This window comes from Cibotium barometz, chromosome 6 (assembly GCF_041138505.1).
Source record: "Cibotium barometz isolate CiBa-2024 chromosome 6, ASM4113850v1, whole genome shotgun sequence".
In the NCBI taxonomy this organism is placed as follows: Eukaryota; Viridiplantae; Streptophyta; class Polypodiopsida; order Cyatheales; family Cibotiaceae; genus Cibotium; species Cibotium barometz.
In genome coordinates this window covers 45,997,655-46,013,541 of record NC_141051.1, presented here as the reverse complement: position 1 = coordinate 46,013,541, position 15,887 = coordinate 45,997,655, and the positions used below count along the sequence as shown (strand labels likewise).

At 42.9% G+C, this 15,887-nt stretch overlaps 2 protein-coding genes across 2 annotated transcripts in view; both read left to right on the top strand.

The window, feature by feature from the left end:
* LOC147637797 (uncharacterized) lies at positions 1–1,363 on the top strand. The gene is made up of 2 exons (XM_086799051.1): positions 1–1,183; positions 1,254–1,363. Exons 1-2 carry the CDS (start codon positions 268–270, stop codon positions 1,361–1,363), a joined length of 1,026 nt encoding a protein of 341 aa, XP_086655177.1. The 5' UTR covers positions 1–267.
* A 275-nt stretch (positions 1,364–1,638) lies between these two features.
* The window catches only part of LOC147637796 (uncharacterized), an 84,370-nt gene continuing 70,121 nt past the window's right edge, over positions 1,639–15,887 (top strand). The window contains exons 1-3 of the mRNA XM_086799050.1: positions 1,639–2,246; positions 2,339–2,453; positions 2,547–2,733. Coding sequence (XP_086655176.1) covers positions 1,639–2,246; positions 2,339–2,453; positions 2,547–2,733 — 910 coding nt within the window. The remainder of the gene's footprint in view (positions 2,247–2,338; positions 2,454–2,546; positions 2,734–15,887) is intronic.

Sequence of the window (15,887 nt, the reverse complement as noted above, 5' to 3'; positions counted from 1 at the left end):
GGCCAAAGCACTCCATATGATAATCTCAAAGATATTCTGTTCGTTATAATGAGTTGGCCGTTTTGTTGGATAGTGAATGTGCCACCTTTGTTTGATGATTGTGTTGCAGTACTGAATTTAATCTCTTTAGTGAATGTGCCACCTTTTCTTTAAGTTTGTGTCGTATTACTGAATTTGCTGTTAAAATAATCAATTAATTATACAATACGAGTACAATACTATTTGAAGATTTGTTCTTGTATTTTTGCATGGCTATCTGGTTTTCAAATGAGTTCGAGTCATTTCACTAGAGCATCTTGCTTGAAAGGTTCTTGTTGTGCAAAAATGGATGAGTTACCTCTTGCTAAGCGGAAAAAGAGTGTGCAGGTTGGCCCAGGTGAGAGCTCATCGAGACACACAAGGAGGCAAGCTGATTTTTCTAGCACTTTGGAGCAAGCCGCCTCCTCAAACCCTACTACTACAGAGCATGCGGTACATATCATAGATGACACTAACCTGGAGGTGGATATGGATAGGCAGCATCTACATAGTGATGAAAGAAATGAGGAGGATGGACAAAATGTAGTGGGGGCAATTGAGGAAAATAAAGGTGATCAAAATGAGGGTGAGAATACTCAAGGTGGTGATAATGAGGATGAAGGTGAGAATACTGAGGATACTGGGAGAGAGATAGAGGGGGAAGAGAACACACATCCACTAGAGGATCAAGAAGAAACAGTTGTCACAACCCAAACTGAAGGAAGCAAGCAGAAAAAAAATAAGGTTGATATTTTTGGGAAGATTCTAGAGACATCTACTCCACAAGCCTTTTTAGATAGGATAGGAGTCAAATTTAGGTCTCCACCTCCACGTGTTCCTCTCTGTAGGATGATCCAGACGGAGGCAATCCGAAAGGTTTCTCCCTCAACAGATAAATCTCTTACTCGAAGCTTCAAAAAACTAGGTGGGTACATTGAGAGCATGGGAGCTTTCACAGTATCAATTATGGACTTGGAAGGGGAGGAGACACCATTGACACAAGAGAGGGAGGAATCTTGGGATGAGCATTGGAGGACTGTGAATCAACAATTTGAGGAAACTCTTGCACTTGACCCCGAGTGGGGTCCGTACTTGAGCCGAAAAATGGTGCATATTCTTGATGGTAATAATCGACACAATGCTTGGATGGACTGCATTTCTACAGGTGAGTTCTCATTGGGATGTTATAGTTTCTTATGCTTCTTTGTCCTTCCTAATTTTGTGTTTTATTACAGGGTTTCAAGGGGATTTGTCCATGCATTGTTGTGTTCTCTGTAAATTTTATGTGTTCGAGCGGAGGGATGTGGGTGAGCTTTTGTTTTCATTGTCCAGGTTGAACAAGTAAGTTAATTTGTCATCAGAGTCTCCTTCTATGTCAAGTAAGTTGTTTGTACTCAAGAATATTAACATATTTCTTCTTTGTTTTGTAGGACGCATGATTATGCATTTGTGCCAACCACATTTGGTGATCGTCTATTTCAACTAAGAAGATTGGGAGAGTCCGACCTAACAACTCTCATGGCACATTTGGACAATGAGGACAAGCTATGGGTTGAGAGAGAGATGCAGAGTGCATCTGCCAGAGGAAGGCCTAGTTGGCTTCATTTGCCAATCCAGATTATGACTTGGCTCTTGTTCAAGGATGAGATGGAGCAAAAAATTGATGAGGCATCAACAAATGGACCACTTGCCGAGTCTGCTAGGGAGAATGTGACTCGAAAGGTAGAAGTTCTCTACAGAGGAAAAACATCAAAATATGCAAGGATTGCTGATCCCTCCAATGGTGAGGCCTTTTGGTGTGCAGTGCTCTCCCTCCCATGGCACGCGTCAAGCAATCATGTGGCCACAGAGGAAAAGCTCAATATGATAGGTTCTGCTTGCATCAGAGACACAGATAAGGCTCACATTGTCAAGCTATTGGACAACTCTCAGGCTGCAGTGCGATCACTTGAGGGTATGCCAAATGATAAGACAAAGGTTAGGGAATGGCTGCACATGTACTCCTACTGGCTTCAGATCACGGAGCTGGGTTTGAGAATCCAAAATGATATTAAAAATGCCGATCGAGTCAGGTTGCCAGGTGAGAGCCGATTCACCTCTTTTGTTGTTCTATGCAGAAGAAAGTACTTCAAAAGGGCTTTCAAAGTGCACGAAGGAGGCATAAAATTTAGCCATGATATTGACCATCAACCAGGCCTACAAAGTGCTACACGGCGAGTCGTTTATAGGTTTTCCTCCAACATAACCCAGATATTCCTTGTTAAAAAACATGCATGCTTCTTTCTGTGTGTTGTTTTATCATTTGTGCTTTGGCTTGCAGATGGTTGCTTTCTGAAATTGAGGAGCACCAATTGGATATTTTACCCCCTCTCGCTAGTGTGTGGCTTTGTGTTGACAATCAATCTTATATGTATGCCGATTTGAAGCTTGGAAGAGTAAGTGATTGAATTTGTCATTTTGAATCCATGATTGAGAAACATGTTCATATTGAGGGTGAGTTGTGTTTACCCATGTTTGTCATTGAACAGGCCATGTCAAGCATAGAGTCTCGTTTCTGCCCGTGGTGGTTGGACCTTGAAAGAAACCATGTGCCTGAGGAGGAGCTTGATCTGTATCGCCAACATAAGTCTATATTGGAGCTTCGTAGCCAGCAAATTGATCATAATGAGGCCACATCCACATCACATGCAACATCGATTGCATCGGCTTCTTTTCGTAAGTCATTGCCAGTGAATTTAGGGAGGGAAATAGTGAATCGTGCATTGGAGGTGAATCGAGCAATGGAAGCAAATAGGGAGCAGAGTCAACAACAGACATCCAATAGTAGTGCAGGCGGGATACAACCAACTGACATCATAACCAAGACATTGCAAGCTCCAGGTATGTGAGCTTCCTACCTCATCTCTATCGTGATCCGATTGTTTTGACTTGAGACTATGTGTGTTAAATGTCAAAAACCTGTCTATAGGAACCATTTATGCCTTCAATGTCAGTATTGAGGACCTTGCAGCTACTTTTGTGAACATGGAGGATGCATCCTCATTGGGAAAGCAAGTGCTTGATGCCATGAATGTTATTTGCACAGTAGGGAATGTCAAGAGTAGAGGGTCCGATTACTGTGTGGAGTTGATATTTGCAGACTTCCCCTCAAATATCATCATTGGAGGTTGTGTTGCAAACAAGGTTCCATATTGGAATAAGATTGGGGATGGCATGTATGACTCTACTTTTAAAGTTGTTGATTCTTGTCTCTCGGATCGAGGCTTCTTTACATGCCTTTACACTATGGAAGAAGGAGTGACCATTGAGCAGGTTGCACAGAGCGTTGGGTTTGGCATTTATCATAGACAGGTTGTGAGGTGTACTCCACCTATTGGGAAGAAGATGGGGCAAATGATTACTACCCAGGTATTGGTGTTGTTCTCGTTGGGGCTGTCATTTGTGCAAATCTTCTTTGTCCCATTTAAGGTGAAAATGCATGAACAACCAATGTGTCTTTGCTTGTAGGTCACTTGTCTAATATTGGCTGTTTTTGTTCGCTCAACATCTCCTGCTACAAGCTTTGTGATGCATGGGGATCAACTAAGGGATTTGGCACTAGGTGATGATCTTGATGTAGGGCAAGATCTTATCTTTGACATGTATGTATGCATTCAAATCAAGATAGAATTTAAAATGATTTTCGGTGATCTTTATGGCATATGGTTAATGGTTTGTGTGCATTTTCAAGAGTGCCATCGGAGGATCTGGTGAAGAGAAAGGGTAGACCATGGCGGGGCGGTTGTCAGAGAGGTCAGCGGCTTAGCAAATACATCGTCTCCGTCTTCAGTCGTCCTGGGGACACGATTTTGGATTTGTTTGCTGGCACTGGAACTCTTGGGCTAGTGGCAGCATTTATGGATCGCAATGTCATAATGTTAGACAAGGATGAGCGGATCTATGATCACCTATTAGAACCATACTCAGCAAAGGTATGCATGTTGAAAAGATAAATATGTTAGTAGAGAATAATTTTGTATTGATAAAGCTTATTTTCTTTTCTTTGTGTCTCTTGCAGTTATGAGGATCACATGTCTACATCAGAATGCCATTAGAGATAGTCTTTTTTTAATTGAGACAATCATTTTTTTGGGACTATTGGAAGTAATGTTTTGATGGATGTTATGCTTCTGAATGTTTTTTACAATAGCATGTAGCTGATTGTTGGACAATTTTTATTTGGATTATAAATTTTTTAAATCCTATGGTTATGGTTTCTAAAGAGTATTATATTGTTGTGTCAGTGGTATGGCTATTAAAATTGGTGTGCATCTTAATGGCTTGATTTCTATGCTATCTAGTCGCTGTGGTTTCCATGTGGTTGCAAACAATAGTTTGTTTCTATTAGTAGCTCAATGACCAATTCAACGTCTTTTTAGCGAGCCAAGTAGTATGAGTTTTGTAGTGATTTTTTATATCCGCACCATTCATTTGAAAATGCTTTATTTGCAATAGTCATTTTTAAACTTTTTTAGTCTTCTTTGTTCTGTTCATTATAGAGTTGCACTATGGTTTCACTCTTCTCTTTAACATTACATGCTCGCTTAACATTATACCATGCCCCTACTTGCTCACTTTCACAAGGACTTTATTTCTACTCACTGCTCTGTGCTCACTGCTCTTGGCTCGCTAAATAGACGCACCCCATGTAAATGTGCAGAGATTGAAGTCTATGTACAGAAAAGGAATTGTGACAGGGCTGCCTAAATTTAAAGTGGAAGGTATGCAGAAAATATGTGAAGCATGCCAATTTGGGAAGCAAACAAAGCATGTGTTTCCACATAACAGATATGTGAGCAGAAATGCACTAGATGTTGTGCATTCAGATGTATGGGGTCCTATGAAGACCATATCTATGGGAGGCTACAGGTATTATGTGACTTTCATTGATGACCACACAAGGAAAGTGTGGGTATATTTCATGAAGGAGAAGAGTGAGGTGTTCACTCACTTTCAGAATTTCAGAGTTTTGGTTGAAAAGCAAACAGGGAAATATGTAAAGTGCCTAAGGTCAGATGGAGGGGGAGAGTACTTCTCCAACGAGTTCTCTGAATTTTTGAAGAAGAATGGTATTCAGAGACAGTTTACATGTAGATACACTCCGCAACAAAATGGAGTTGCTGAACGGAAAAACAGGCACATTGCTGAGATTGCGCGAGCATTGATGGAAGAGAAGAATATGCCGCATTGCTATTGGGCTGAGGCTGTTTCTACAGCAGTATACATTATGAACAGGACTCCAACTGCAGCCATACATGATGTAACTCTAGAGGAGAGGTTTACTGGCAGAAAACCAGATTTGTCTCATCTAAAAGTCTTTGGATGCATTGCATATGTGCATGTGCCAGATGAGCTGAGAACTAAGCTGGATCCGAAAGCTGAAAAATGTGTGTTTATTGGATATTCCCTTGAGCAAAAGGGATACAGGTGTTATAACCCTACTACACGTGAGTTGAGGGTAAGCAGGGTTGTTGTCTTTGATGAGATGAGCAACTGGTATGCTGCTGAAAAAGAAGCTGTTGGGGCTGATGTGAGTGGAAGTGTGGTTGCACAGAATGCAGGTCAGCAATCACAGTCTTTGAGTGGGTCTGTTGATAGACCATGGAGTGGTAGGCTGCGTCATAATACCAGCCCTGCAAATGTGATTAGTACATCATGTAAAAGAAAAGAGAAAGTAGTTGAGCCCCTTGGTATGCCTGACATTTCTGCAGGGCATTCTCATGTTGATGGAGAATCTAGTGGCTCAGATATGAGCCTTGATAAAGAGCTTGGGATCCCAGCTAACCCCTAGTGTAAAGAAGGCTATGGAAGCCATGAATGAAAAGCTGCGAAGATCTGGGAGAGTGAAAAATCTTGTGCAGAGATTTACCTATGATGGTTATGTGGCACATCACTATGCATATATGGCAAAGGTTGTGCAGATTGTTGAGCCCACATGCATTGATGAGGCTGTTGGAAATGTGTGTTGGGAGAAAGCTATGGATGAGGAGATGGATGCACTATATGGAAATAAAATTGGGATTTAGTGCAATTGCCTGAAGGCAAGAAAGCCATTGGATGCAAGTGGGTGTACAAAGTTAAACATAACAGTGATGGGAGCATAAACAAGTACAAGGCTAGATTGGTAGCCAAAGGATATGCGCAGACATATGGGATTGATTATGAGGAAACTTTCAGCCCAGTTGCCAAGATGGCAACGGTGAGAGTTGTGATAGCAGTGGCTGCGTCAAAGCAATGGTCTTTACATCAGATGGATGTAAAGAATGCATTCTTGCATGGGGATTTGCAAGAAGAGGTGTATATGTTGCAGCCACCTAGATATGAGGATGTGGGTCACCCCGAGCATGTTTGCAGGTTGAAGAAAGCCTTGTATGGCTTAAAACAAGCACCAAGAGCATGGTTTGACAAGATTTCTGAATATCTTGTCACTATTGGCTTTCATGTAGCCAATGTAGATTTCTCGTTGTATGTGAGACATGGTGATAGAGGGGTTGTGCTTGTTGTCATCTATGTAGATGACTTGATCATTACGGGGGACCATGATGCAGAGATCTTTGATGTAAAGATCTTGCTAAGACAGAAGTTTGAGATGAAGGATCTGGGGGAGTTCAGATATTTCTTGGGCATTGAGGTGATTAGGTCACCACATGGTATTGGATTACTACAGAGACAGTATGGCTTGGACATGTTGTCCAAGTATGGTATGACAGGCTGTAAGCCAATTTCTGTGCCATTGGATTAGAATGGCAAGTTGAGTGCAGATTCAGGAGAGATCTTGGAGGATCCTACTATGTACAGGAGCATAGTAGGAAGTTTGATATACATGACGATCACCAGACCAGATTTGAGCTATGCTGTTGGGTTGGTGAGTCAATTTATGTAGGTTCCACGAAAACCGAATTTGGATGCAGTGAGATGCATACTGAGGTATGTGAAGTCTACTTTGCATTGTGGACTATTCTATGAGACTGGGACAGAGATATGTGTACATGGGTACACAGATGCTGATTGGGGTGGTAGTATCTCAGACAGAAGATCTACCAGTGGCTTTATGTTTTCTTTGGGGAGTGCTGCTGTGACTTGGAGCAGCAAGAAGCAGCCTACGGTTTCTCTATCCAATATAGAGGCCGAGTACAGAGGAGATGCTATGGCAGCATGTGAGGTAGCTTGGTTGAGAAAGCTACTTGCAGATTTGGGTCTATCAGTGGATAGACAAGTTGTCATTTTCTGTGACAACATTAGCAGTATACAGTTGGCTAGGAACCCAGTCTTTCATGCTCGTACGAAGCACATAGAGGTCCACTACCACTTCGTCAGAGAGAGGGTCTTGGCAGGAGATCTTGACCTTGTTTATGTCAGCACAGAGGATCAGGTAGCTGACATCTTCACCAAAGCATTGGGTACAGAGAAGCTCCGCAGATTCAGGGTTTTGCTTGGTGTACATGAGATGGAGTTGAGCTCGAGGGGGAGTGTTGAGATATCGAGCTCATCTAGTGAGGCGGTGGACACTGATGACCCGCCTGGGGGATAGGCCCCACACTTACACCACTGGCATGGTTGGTGAGATCTTGGGTGATATGCGGCCAGTGGGATGACAGGCTGTGTGACAGCCATTCTAGAGACTGGCATAGTTATAGCGCCAGCTCATTTAGTCGGGTTCACACTATAGAGAACCCGTGTATGTATTTGGTTGAGTACCTTTCATATAGTGTGTACTCTTATTCTTGTATATGGTGTGTTGAGTGTTGAGTAGAGAAGAAGAAGATTTCAGCCTCTCACCTTGTGTGTTCTCTATTAGGGTTTTGTGAGTGTGTGTGTGTGCTTGCAAGAGCTCAAGCTCTCTTCCCCCCTGCATCTTTTCAATCATAGAGCTAGAAAGCTTTGAGGTCCAGCTCTACCATGTGGTGGAGCTAGAATGCATTTGAGGTCCAGCTCTACCATCTCTGGTGGAGCTCTATTCTACCTAAACCACATTGCAGAGATAGAATGCTTTGAGGTCTAGCTCTACCATGTGGTGGAGCTAGAATTGCATTTAAGGTCTATCTCTACCATGTGGTGGAGCTAGAATCGTAGAGGTAGAAAGCTTTGAGGTCTAGCACTACCCTGTCGTAGAGCAAGAATGCATCGATCTAGCTGTGTTCCATACAGCTAGATCGATGAGGTAGAAAGCTTTGAGGTCTAGCACTACCTTGTCGTAGAGCAAGAATGCATCAATCTAGCTGTGTTTCATACAGCTACATCTAGAATTGCATTTGAGGTCTATCTCTACCATGTGGTGGAGCTAGAATCGTAGAGATAGAAAGCTTTGAGGTCTAGCACTACCCTGTCGTAGAGCAAGAACCAAGGAGCTAGAATTGCATTTGATCTAGCTCTACCATGTGGTAGAGCTGTATTCTACCTAGACCACATCGTAGAGCTAGAATGCTTTGAGGTCCAACTCTACCATATGGTGGAGCTAGAATGCATTCTTCAAGCTCTACCATGTGGTAGAGCTAGACTTCAATGAATGTAACCGAGGTTGAATGTAACTGTGGTAGAGCTCTATTCTACCTAAACCACATTGTAGAAATAGAATGCTTTGAGATCTAGCTCTACCATGTGGTGGAGATAGAATTGCATTTGAGGTCTAGCTCTACCATGTGGTGGAGCTAGAATTGTAGAGGTAGAAAGCTTTGAGGTCTAGCTCTACCATGTGGTAGAGCAAGAATGCATCGATCTAGCTGTGTTCCATACACATCAACAAAACCAATTACTCCAAGAAGAGACCTACTTCACATGACAAGAACCAAGGAGCTAGAATTGCATTTGATCTAGCTCTACCACGTGGTAGAGCTGTATTCTACCTAGACCACATCGTAGAGCTAGAATGCTTTGAGGTCCAGCTCTACCATGTGGTGGATCTAGAATTGCATTTGAGGTCTAGCTCTACCATGTGGTAGAGCTAGAATAGCATTTTATCTAGCGTGGTAGAGATGTATCCAACCTAGACCACATCGAAGAGCTAGAATGCCTTGAGGTCTAGCTCTACCATGTGGTAGATCTAGATTTGCATTTGAGGTCTAGCTCTACCATGTGGTAGAGCTAGAATGCATTGATCTAGCTGTGTACCATGCAAATCAACAAAACCAATTACTCTAAGAAGAGACCATGAGTGACGAGAACCAAGGAGCTAAAATTACATTTGATCTAGCTCTACCATGCGGTAGAGCTGTATTCAACCTAGACCACATTTTAGAGCAAGAATGCTTTGAGGTCTAGCTCTACCATGCCGGAGCTAGAATTAATTTGAGGTCTAGCTCTATCATGTGGTGAAGCTAGAATGCATCAATCTAGAGCAACTTCCCTAGCACAAGTCCGTGTGGTCCGTTCTCTGATGGGGTCCCGGATCCTCAACTTTTAACTCTCCAAATCCGGGTTCTCGAAAAAGATGCACGAGCGTGCCAAATGGCAGAAATTTCCAACCGTGGCCCAAATGGCACCGAAGAGGCATGGAATTTGAATCATGCATGGACAAATGTGTGGCAAGCAACCCGGATCTTTCTTGTTGTGTTCAGATGTGATTCGGACTCATTTCGGACCCGAAACTCTGTTATGGCGATTTTGCACTATCGTCGGGACCCAACTTTGACACGCTGGGAGAACTGATTATGATGCCCAAATCCATGCACGGAGTGATGTGGACATAGAGAAACTTTCCTAACACAAGTCCGTGTGGTCCGTTCTCTAATTGGGTCCCATATCCTCAACTTTTAACTGTCCGAATCTAGGTTCTCGAAAAAGATGCACGAGCGTGCCAAATGGCAAAAATTTCCAACCGTGGCCCAAATGGCGCCGAAGAGGCATGAAAATCGAATCATGCATGGAAAAATGTGTGGCAACCAACCCGGATCTTTCTTGTGTTTAGATGCGATTCAGACTCATTTCGGATCCGAAACTCTGTTATGGTGATTTTGCACTATCTTCGCCGCGAGACCCAACTTTGACGCGCTGGGAGAAGTGATTACGATGCCCAAATCCATGCACGGAGTGATGTGATGCGATTCAGACTCATTTCGGATCCGAAACTCTGTTATGTCGATTTTGCACTATCTTGGCCGGGACCCAACTTTGACGCACAGGGAGAACTGATTGCGATGCCCAAATCCATGCACGGAGTGATGTGGACAAATAGAAACTTCCCTAGCACATGTCCGTGTGGTCCGTTCTCTTATGGGGTCCCGAATTCTCAACTTCTAACTGTCCGAATCCTGGTTCTCGAAAAAGATGCACACGAGCGTGCCAAATGGAAGAAATTTCCAACAGGGGTCCAAACGGGTCTAAAGAGGCATGAAATTCGAATCATGCAAGGACAAATGTGTGACAAGCAACCCGGATCTTTCTTGTTGTGTTCAGATGCGATTCGGACTCATTTCGGATCCAAAACTCTGTTATAGCGATCTTGGCAGCATCATTAGGAACTCAATGGAGTCTTTTTGGGCCCTTTAATTTGCCATGAGGTTATGGAAACGTTTAACTTTTTGACAAATAGGAGCTCGCCATGTAAGCAAAAACCATTGGTGATTAAGAGAGGTGTAAGAGTGGTCAAAGGGTGCACTTTTTCCCCCAAAAAGGGGAGGGGGGCAATTTTATAATTTTCGAACCTCCATAACTTCTACATACAAGCTCCGATTTGAGCGGAGATTACAGATCCGTGATCTACGCATCAAGAGCTTTCCATAGATATGTTACATGATATGGTTTTATCCGCTAGATTTTAAATTTCATTTTCTCCCCAAAATTCAAATTCGAATAAAGTAGCCATTTTGAAGCTTCAAATTAGAAAACGTTTCTTCTTAAGAGAAAAGGTTTGACTCCCTTAAACTGCCAAATAAAAGGGCCCAACAAGACTCCATTGAGGTCCTAATGCTTCACCGAGACGCAACTTTGATGCACTGGGAGAATTGATTGTGATGTCCAAATCCATGCATTGAGTGATGTGGACATAGAGCAACTTCCCTAGCACAAGTTCGTATGGCCGTTCTCCGATGAGGTCGCGGATCCTCAACTTCAAACTATTCGAATCTGGGTTCTCGAAAAAGATGCACGAGCATGTCAAATGGCAGAAATTTCTAACCGTGGCCCAACCGCGCCGAAGAGGCCTGAAATTCGAATTGCGCATGGACAAATGTGTGGCAAGCAACCCGGATCTTTCTTGTTGTGCTCAGATGGGATTCAGACTCATTTCGGATCCGAAACTCTGTTATGTCGATTTTGCACTATCTTCGCCACCGCCGGGACCCAACTTTGATGCACTGGGAGAATTGATTGTGATGTCCAAATCCATGCACGGAGTGATGTGGACATATTGCAACTTCCCTAGCACAAGTCTGTGTGGTCCATTCTCTAATGGGATCCCGGATCCTCAACTTCTAACCGTCTGAATCCGGGTTCTCAAAAAAGATGCACGAGCGTGCCAAATGGTGGAAATTTCCAACCGTGGCCCAAACGACGCTGAAGAGGCATGAAAATCAAATCATGCATGGAAAAATGTGTGGCAAGCAACCCGAATCTTTCTTGTTGTGTTCAGATGCGATTCGGACTCATTTCGGATCCGAAACTCTGTTATGGTGATTTTGCACTATCTTCGTCGGGACCCAACTTTGAAGCGCTGGGAGAAGTGATTGCGATGCCCAAATCCATGCACGGAGTGATGTGGACATAGAGAAACTTCCCTAGCACAAGTCCATGTGGGCTGTTCTCTGATGGGGTCCCGGATCCTCAACTTCTAACCGTCCGAATCCGGGTTCTCGAAAACCAAGGAGATAAACAAGTGTGTTGAATGGTGCTGGGACCCAACTTTGACGTGCTGGGAGAACTGATTGCGATGCCCAAATCCGTGAACGGAGTGATGTGGACATTGTCGAGACCGGCACCCTTCACGTACCTTGGGCCAACATCTACCTTGGAACTTTTTGTGTGAGCCTTTATGTATCATTTTGAGAATCATGGATTTTGACTAAGCAGCAATGGAGACTCTTTCTCTCTTTGTTTTTTTCTTTGTGTTTTGTTCCTTTTTCTTGTTTCTTTTTTTTGGTTTCTCTATTAGGTCATTTCCCCATTAACACCTTGGCGACCCACGATAGAGAAACCCATAACCCCTTTGGGAGATGAAGCTCTACTTTCTCCAAAATCTTAAGTAGATTATCCTCCCCATAGCTTCCTTCTCCATTGCTTCTTGCACCGGTAGCTCTGCTTCTGCATCCAATGTGTTTGTGGCCTCATTTAGTAGAAATTACTTGAGATCGCTCTCTCTGGCTATTGCTATCCTTGCTTTTGGCCACCTGATAAATACACCCTCTCACCCACTATACTCTCATTGCCTGACAGATTTGATATGAACCTATGACCATTTGCTAGCTCTATAAATTGGTTGTACTTGACAAAAATCATAGGCTGGCCGGCTGGACGGAAGGTACTACCCAATAAGATGGTTAGTCGGGTTCAGTGCGCTCTGTTCTTGGTGGTGTCCTTGATGCATTCCTTAGTATTAGTGAAGGCAACATAAGTGGGGATAGTGCAGCTGGCCCATGATACCACACTCTGACATAGGAGTAGGTAGTCCTCAGGGCATTACCGAGATGAGGAGGTGCTACACCAGTGCTTGACCACCTCACATTCTCGTGAGTCGGCTATGTCTGCAAAGCCTTCCCGACCAACGAGTAAGCACCACTTCTCAATCCTAGATCACCCAAGGTCAACCATACCAAGGGCAAAGTTTGTTGATGCTATCTACAAACCATATGATAGGAAAAGTTTCAAAGATGATGTGGCTGCCATGTTCATATTCACTTGAGAAAATCTTTTCCTTGAGAGTATTAAGGCTTTGAGAGACATAGCCTAGCCTTTTTCATCAAGTGCCAGTCTCTATTCATGCCTCTTCATTGAAAACTCATGATGTTCCAGATGCATTCCTTCACAAGGACTAAGCATACCATGCAAGACCTGATCCTCACAAATCTTCTTGAAGCATAGAAGGATGTTCTAATCGGCAATTGGATTAACCAGCACAAGGAGTGTCCCATCACAACTATTTTCATCCGCTTCCTTGCAAGGCCGTTCATTTGGCACTATGAGGAGTTCATCATAGCAGGAATCCTACCACTGGGAACATTCTGGCAAATCCACACTGGGCACTAATTACCAATCCAAACATGCTTTGATTTTTATGACCAAACTCTGCACAAACACGTGAAGATGGGCCCCTCCCACATGCTTGCAAAGTTTCGTTCCCATGGGAGCATGTTTGGGTACGATGGTATGGGGAAGGCCCGGATTTTCCATGGCCTCTTAAGCACCAAGAGACTTGAAAAATCCACACTGGCTGATTATTACCAATTCAAACATGCTCTGATTGTGACCAAACTTTGCAAGCATGTGGGGGTGGGTCTCCCCACATGCTTGCAAAGTTTGGTCCCCATCCGAGCATGTTTGGATTGGTAATTAGTGGCCAGTGTGGATTTTTCAAGTCTCTTGATGCTTAAGAGGCCATGGAAAATCCGGGCCTTCCCCATACCATCATACCCAAACATGCTCCAATAGGGACCAAACTTTGCAAACATGTGGGGGGGTCCTACCCCCACATGCTTGCAAAGTTTGGTCACAAAATTAGAGCATGTTTTAATTGGTAATTAGTGACCAGTGTGGATTTTCAAGTCTCCTGGTGCTTAAGAGGCCATGCAAAATCCAAGCCTTCCCCATACTATCGTACCCAAACTTGCTCCGATGCGAACCAAACTTTACAAGCATGTGTGAGGGGCCCACCCCCACATGTTTGCAGAGTTTGGTCAAAATTGGAGCATTTTTGAATTGGTAATTAGCGCCCAGTGGGGATTTTTCAAGTCTCTTGGTGCTTAAGAGGCCATGGAAAATCTGGGCCTTCCCTATACCATCGTACCCAAACATGCTCGGATGGGGACCAAACTTTGCAAGCATGTGGGGGAGACCCACCCCCACATGCTTGCAAAGTTTGGTCATAATCGGAGCATGTTTGGAGTGGTAACTAAGTGTCTCCTCACCCTTCTCATGCTTCATTCTTTCAATATTATTATCATTTTTCTATTGATACCATATTTCAAGACAATACTTCAACAATCGATGTAATTATAGTGTCCCATTACTTACCATTCAAGTTCATAAGGGCATCCACCCCCCGTTTCCCCACAAAGGTGAAGGATAAGTTCCATGTACTCCATGTGGTAGGCATTCACCTTAACATCTCAAAAGTTGGAAGGAGGAATCTTATAAAAAGAGATGTTCTTCTTCTTTCATGGCTGGGGCCATGACTTGACCTTCAGCTCTCTTGCTCCATGTGAGCAACATATTTTAATGTATTGTTGACAAATCTTTTGTGCTTTTGATGTTTATCTTGTGTAAATTGTGTCATTTTTTAAATTATGCAATGCAAATCTATGCGGGAGGTATTGTAGGATCCCATATTTACAATGATGTAATCACCCATGTGTGCCCAATACATAATGCATATAGCATGCAGTTCTTATGCACATTCCCAAATGCAATAGTGGCTATGAATAACTTGAATTTGAGTGTGATTTGCAGGCATTAACGAAAGGGAAAGTGCAAGATGATGATTTTTAGAGTTATATAAACACCCAAATATAATTTTTAAACTCTGTATGATCCAAAATGATGAGATTTTTAACTAATTAATGACCAAATTACTTGGATCAATTTTTTGCTCACAATGCACAAAATAGAGCGACTTGATGAAGCTCAATTGGGCTCCGAATGAGGGATCTTTTGTGATTTTATGGTACACAAGGCTGTAGCAAGTCCCCAACGGCACTAATGAACCACCAATGCTTCCAATTGATGGAGATTAGACCCAATTAATTTATGTATCTCTACTCACTGTGTAGAAAATTAGTGTGCTTGGAGCACTCAATTGATCAATTTGCACTTATCCAACTTGGGGCTCTTGGGGAAAGATTTAGAAGTGAGTTAGCATTACCTTAAGCACCATAAACTCAAGATTAGGAATAATAATTAGTGCTTAATCTCAAATTTATCACAACTGCTTTTTGTGAGTACCAAGAACTGACCACATAGGCATGTTTGCAGCATTGGAAAACCCTCGGGAACTCTCTTGAGGTCTAATTTGGTTACAACAACATGTATTTGATGTTTGAAGTGATTTTCACAAGCTTTGGGGAAAACTCAAAATGCGTCGACCTGGGCGTGATGCAAACTTCGTGAGCTGGAGATGGAGGTTGCCCTGACCTGATGATGAGCCCCCTCAAAGGACTTGATGAATGGCGAAGGGGTTTAAGAGCATTGATTGCTTCTTCAAAGGGGTTTACAAGCAACTATGGTGAAATGAAGGCAATAGTGATTAAATCACTAAATGATGGATTAAGATATGCTAAAGCAAGGATGGGCATGGATATTTGGCTCTGATACCAAGTTAAAATTTACATGGATACCATCACTAATGCAATCAAATGAGCTATGGTGGGTCAAATATTAACCACTTGATAATGGCATAAGTGAGGATTCATAGGAGATTAAAGAGCAATTAAAGATGGTGATTAGAAGCACAATGTGGACAAGAGATTGACACAATAACCAACTAGATCTTCATTAGCACAAGCTCAATTTATACAATTTTGTCCATGATCTGCTCCTTGATTTGTGCCACCTCCCCTACATCTGGGGGGAAACCTCATCCTTGATTCTCTCCACCTCTTCACTTTTCTCAGAATATCTCCACACATCCTAGATCTTCTCATGCTACCCTTTATTCTCTCCTAGTAGATTCCATTCACCCTTTTCAC